Source organism: Pleurodeles waltl, chromosome 1_1 (genome assembly GCF_031143425.1).
Source record: "Pleurodeles waltl isolate 20211129_DDA chromosome 1_1, aPleWal1.hap1.20221129, whole genome shotgun sequence".
In the NCBI taxonomy this organism is placed as follows: Eukaryota; Metazoa; Chordata; class Amphibia; order Caudata; family Salamandridae; genus Pleurodeles; species Pleurodeles waltl.
This window is the reverse complement of record NC_090436.1, coordinates 432,203,664-432,209,663: the sequence shown is the minus strand read 5'-3', so window position 1 is coordinate 432,209,663 and position 6,000 is coordinate 432,203,664. Positions and strand designations below refer to the sequence as shown.

General features: G+C 45.2%; 1 protein-coding gene across 1 annotated transcript in view; it reads right to left on the bottom strand.

The window, feature by feature from the left end:
* Window positions 1-688: 688 nt before the first annotated feature.
* The window catches only part of MRPS27 (mitochondrial ribosomal protein S27), a 260,540-nt gene continuing 255,228 nt past the window's right edge, over window positions 689-6,000 (bottom strand). The window contains exon 11 of the mRNA XM_069224131.1: window positions 689-1,092. Coding sequence (XP_069080232.1) covers window positions 844-1,092 — 249 coding nt within the window. The 3' untranslated portion in view covers window positions 689-843. The remainder of the gene's footprint in view (window positions 1,093-6,000) is intronic.

Here is a 6,000-nt window from a genome sequence, read left to right as displayed (position 1 = left end):
ATAAAAATAATAATTCCGTGAATATTATGAATGTGTCTCTGAGAAGGTTAGGTTTAAGCTTTCCTGACTGAAATACAGACCCTCCTTACACAAAGGAGTCAAATGTTCTGCCTATGGGTTAGTGCATGGCAGAAGGTCCCCCCCATTATTGAAAAAGGCCTCTCCTGCTAACCCTCCTGGTGGAAGTTAGTAGCCTGCAGTATGCTGCTATGTTAGCAAAGATGCAGGCAACTTGGAGTCCACACCACGCTAGAGCTTCTAGAAGAGCTACCCAATGTCTTAGGTGGCTCTATGGAGTCCAGGAAGAAGACACTGCTTGGAGCGATAGCTTTAGGGATAAAAACTATAACTATTTTGGCTGGAAAACAACATCCTACACCTTCCTAGAGAAATAAAGAGATCCTTCCAAATGTCCAAAGAGACCTCTGAGGCCTACCTAGAAGAAAAGTGCAGAGGTTACAAGTGTGGACACAGTGACTGAGGACTGGAAGTCATATGTCACACTAATATTTAAGGATAATCTTCTGTAGACATAAAAAGGAGCCCGGAAGACCTGTAGCAAATGCATCGAGCTAGAAACATCCATATAATCCATTTACATTACGCACTAATATTTAGATTTAACTAACATCACATAAAAAGATAAATGCACACATGAACATTTAAGCAATTCAAGACAAGAAACCTCTTATTAATGAAAAAGTGTGTTATCTTTATTTATCTACAAGTAAATTGTATTGGATATACTCCATGAAGGGTGCAGCCAAATGTATATAAATAGGTAAAGACCAACAGACCGTTTACTTTTAGTAAAAGTGGACAATCTTCAGTTGAGCAAACAAGTTATGCTGTTTGAGTCACACCTTTAGCGGCGAGCCTGGCTTCTTGCTCCCGTTTGGCTATTTCTCTCATCTCCTTTTCTCTCTCAATCAATTTTGCCTGCTCTATACTCCAATCTTTCAAACTCTGCTCATAGGTTGCAATGTCTTTTGCCTCAGCAGCTGGCAGTTTTTCTTGCACTAGGTGGTTGAAGCAGGTCAGAAGACTCTCAGATTCAACCTTCCCAGATGAATGCAGCTTAGAAGATAGTTCCTGAGAAAGTAGGGTGAAACAAAGAAGTAAAAACAAATAAAAACAGAGCACTTTATCTAAAGATGGAACAGGGAGATCATTTAACAGTTATAGTTTCTCACACAAACACTTTTGAGGAGACCTTTTTGCCTTTTATTTTTCATGCAAGCTAACTAGTTTTAATTATTTTAACTATAATGGACATAATTAAATACAGACATGTAATGAAATGACAACTCCCAACAAACATGCTTTTGAAGAAACTAAAATGACATCTTGTGTCAATAAAGATCAAGTTACTTACCTTTGGTAACGCTTTGTCTGATAAAGACCATCTACCTCAGATTCCACAAAATGTTTCCCAGGCATCTGACTGGATCAGGAAAATATTCTCAGCAGTCCCATTTGTGCACCAGTAAGTGGCATCGATCAGTGCCACATCTGCATCATAGGCGCTGTCCGCGCCAGGGGTGACGTGCATGGTGTCCATATAAGCACCACCACAACGTGCTGACCTCAGTTTTGTGACTACATTCCACGCCAAGAGCACAGAGCAATACTGAGGTTATGTGACCAGTGTGTCACAGTGAGGTCCTCAAAGACCTCTTTAGAAGGAACCCACAGTTCACAGAGAATGAAGGATGGGAGAGCAGGAAGTATGGGAGGGTTAGTAAGGAATTTGCGGCCAGATAAGGCATTACCAACGGGAAGTAACTTATTCATCTGATAGAGTCTTGCTTCAGAATTGTTCCCTAAGAATAGATACCCAAACAACACTGCCTAAGAACAGGGCCCCTCACGCCGGACCTGACTGTGTAGGCAGTAGTGCTTAGTAAATGCATGCAGTGATTCCCACATGGCTGCCTGACAGATATCCAGAACAGGTACTCTGTAAGGTACTGCAGTGGTTTCAGCCTTGGCTCTGGTAGAATGAGCCCACAAGCCTTAAGGGGGTTGCTTCTTGGCCAGAGTGTAGAAGATCTTGATGCAGATTATAATGAGGTTTCTTGCTTGACAGTCAGTATGCACTCTGTCCAAGCAGGGACCCTCAACTGTAGTCAGGGTAAGGGAGATACACACTTAGGATAACCCCTGCTCACCCCCTTGGTAGCTTGGCACAAGCAGTCGGGCTTTTCTCAGGGGCAATGTGTAAAGTATTTGTACAGTCACATACAGCAACACAGTGAAAGCATCACAGAAGGACTCCACACAAGGATAGAAAAATATAAATAGCCAGTATTTATCTGAGTAAAACAAGACCAAAACAACAGAAATCCAACATATACAAGCAAAGTTACAAATTTTTAAAGATGAAACTTCAATATAGCACTTAGAAACACAAATGCTTCAATTTGGTGATATCACGGCATCATGACGGAGTCGTTCCCAACAATCCGATGTCAATGGCACCGGTCACGGAGTCACACAGACCCCCAGATACAGTACATTGAGAAAATGAGGAAACAAGCTGGTGCACGGAGTCGGAGATCGAGGCGTCGCTGGATCCGGTGCAGCGTTGGTTCCAGTGCTGCAGAGCCAAGGAGTCGGTGCGAGGTGTTGCATACTTGCTGCGGAGGTGAGGCGATGTTGGTGCGAAGCGTCAGTTCCTTGCACTTCTGGCAGGGTCGTTATCCAGCAGTCACGACGTGGAGAGACAACCTCACAGGGTTGCGGTCACACCATTAGTCTGGAGGCGCTGCGGCGGAGTCGGGTGTCATGGACGTCAGTGACACAGCACTTTGGAGCTCATGGAGTCGTGGACTTCGGCGAGGCTGCATCTGCGTCCGGCCTGCGGGGTCGTCGCACTCCAGCAGGGACAAAAGCTTCAGTTGCAGGCAACGTTACGGGATCCGGCAATGGCATCAGTCTGGGCGTCGGCTGAAGTCAATGCACTTGGTTCTTCTTAGTTTTTCACCAGCTTCTCCTTTCAAGGGGCCAGTGACTGAATTGGGCACCACTTGGCAGGGTAGGAGTTTCAGCGAGATAGTCCAGGTGCTGGTAGGGTCTTTAATGGCCCTCAGACTTCAGAACAGGGGGCCAACTCAGTCCAAGGCCTTGGAGAAACTTCACAAGCAGGATACACAGCAAAGTCCAGTCTTTGTTCTCTCTAAGGCAGAAGCAGCAACTGCCAGCCAACGCAGCAAAGCACACACAAGGGGGCAGTACTCCTCCTCTAGCTCTTCTCCTTGGCAGAGGTTCCTCTTGATCCAGAAATGTTCTAAAAGTCTGGGGTTTTGGGTCCACTACTTATACCCCTTTCTGCCTTTGAAGTAGGCAAACTTCAGAGGAAAGTCTCTGTTGTTGATAAGATCCTTCCTTGCTCAGGCCTGGACCCAGACACACACACTAGAGGGTTGGAGACTGCATTGTGTGAGGACAGGCACAGGCCATTTAGGTGCAAGTGTCAGCTACTCACTCCCTACTCTAGCCCAGGAGACTCATCAGGATATGCAGGCTGCACCCCAGCTCCCTTTGTGTCACTGTCTAGATGGAATTTACACCAGCCCAGCAGTCAGTCCGACCCAGATGTGGAATACACAAGTAGGCAGAGACACAATGTTTTTAGCAAGAAAATGCCCACTTTCCAAAAGTAGAATTTTCAAACTGACAATTTAAAAAACAACTTTACCAAAAGATGTATTTTTAAATTGTGAGTTCATAGACCCCAGATCGCTATCTGCTCCCAATGGGAAACTGCACTTAAAAGATATTTAAAGGCAGTCCCCATTTTAACCTATGACAGAGATAGGCCTTGCAACAGTGAAAAACAAAGTTGGCAGTATTTCAATGTCAGGGCATGTAAAACACATCAGTACATGTACCTCTAACATACATTGCACCCTGCCCATGGGGCTACCTAGGGCCTACCTTGTCGCATAGCTTCTCATTATCCTAATGAGACTACTGGATTCGGGCGGCAGAATCACTTGTACTGTGGGGGACTGAGTCTGATCTGGCACCATGTGACACCCGTCTGCCTAATCCAGGTTTTGTTCCGGCTAACTAGCAGTGCCTCATCTCCACCCAAGAGCAGGGATGATTGGGCAACCAGGCGCATGACACAAAGGACTACTCAGGGAAATCGTGGTCACTCAGATCTCATCCGTTACTCTAAGTTACATTAGTCTCACATATGCAAGGACAATCAGAGGCAGAGCATAATTCAATAAGGTTTTATTGAAGTAACTGCATCTTAGATAATAAGGCATGTATTGCAATTAATAGGAAGATGAAGCACAATAGGATTAAAGTTGTTACAAGGAGAGGGAAACACAAAAATAACGATACCATATTGTCACTAAAGTTTTTAAGGATAGTTCCTACCCAAGCTATATTAGAGAACAGCATGTTAAGCTCTAATTCTGCCCTTCAGGTTCCCCTAGGAAGACATCATCCCTCATACCTGAGCAATCAGCATACAGTTGTGGTCATCTGGCTGGAATCTCCCTCTAACATTCATGGGTCAAAGTAGTATTTTTATAATAAAACAGCTGATGTTCCAAGAAAGGATCCCCACGTAAGAGTGTGTATGTTTCTGTGAACATTGGAGACAAAGCGTACCACTTTTGCCGCCGGCAACCTATCTTACTGCAGCCTTGAGGAAAGCACAGAGTGAGAGAAATGTCTTGTTTAAGAACCCAGTGCTGACCTAGGCGAAGAACAGCTAGATAGAGAAAATAAAACAAGACCACAAATGTGGCTACTGTTAAAATAATATAACAAAGTTAAAATAAAACAAATCTAGGTTAAAGTGCACAGCGGCAGGCATAGTTTGCTAAAATAACATGGATAAAACTGTAGCTAAAATGGCTACACAACAGCCTTAGGGATGCCTTACATGTACAAAAAGGGACGGTTTGGGACTGGCAAGTGGGTACACTTGCCAGGTCAAATTGGCAGTTCAAAACTGCAGACACAGACACTGCAGTGGCAGGTCTGAGCCATGTTTACATGGCTACTCAGGTGGGTGCCCCATTCCGCCCTGTTTGTTGCATTGCAGTGATGTTCATGAACACCTGAATCAGCCTCCCCTTGATGGATGTGAGGAAGGCTTTCGATGCCAAGCGTATCACTCTCAACTCCAATATGTTGATCTGGAGCTGAAATTCCACAGGAGACCAGAATACTATGCTGTAGTCTGGAGGTAGGTGACGACTGCCTTAGGCACGCTCACTTTTAACAACCAGTAGTCCTGGTAGGGGAAGACTGGAACCTCTAACCTCTGCAGACAGACTACAACCACGATCATCACTTTCGTAAATACCCAAGAATCACTGGTAAGTCCGACAGAGAGCACAGCGAATTGGAAATGCTCTTGACCCACCAAACGGTAGGTAATGTCTGTAGGCTGGCAGGACAGGAATCTGGAAATATGCGTCCTACAAAACCAGCGCTACCATCCAATCTCCGGGATCCAAAGCAGACAGGACTTGAGCCAGAGTGAGCATTCTGAACTTTTCCTTTTTAGGAAGTAGTTAAGAGAGTGTAGATTTAGACTAGGACAGAGGCCTCCGTCCTTTTTTGGCACCAGAAAGTAACAGGAACAGCAACCACAAACTTCACCTGATATCGACAACCTTTCTATGGCTTCTTTGGGCAAAAGAGCCTGTACTTCCTGTTGCAGGAGTGAAAGGAGGTCCTCCGTCAGCCGATCTAAGGATGGTGGCAAAGGCAGCGTAGTTTCTGTAAAACGAAGGGCATAATCCAGCAGAACAATCTGAAACACCCATTGTTGGATGTTATGGTTTGCCATTGTGGGATGTAGTGACGGCTTCCCGTGATGATGCAAGGGAATATTAAAGGGGATATGAGGCTGCGGCTGCTGGGGGTGGCGGACTAGGTAGACCTCTGCCCATGGATACCACAAGGTCTGTGGGAGCCATGTCTATGGACACAAAAGGACTTGGGAGCAAGGTGACTGTGGTGGCT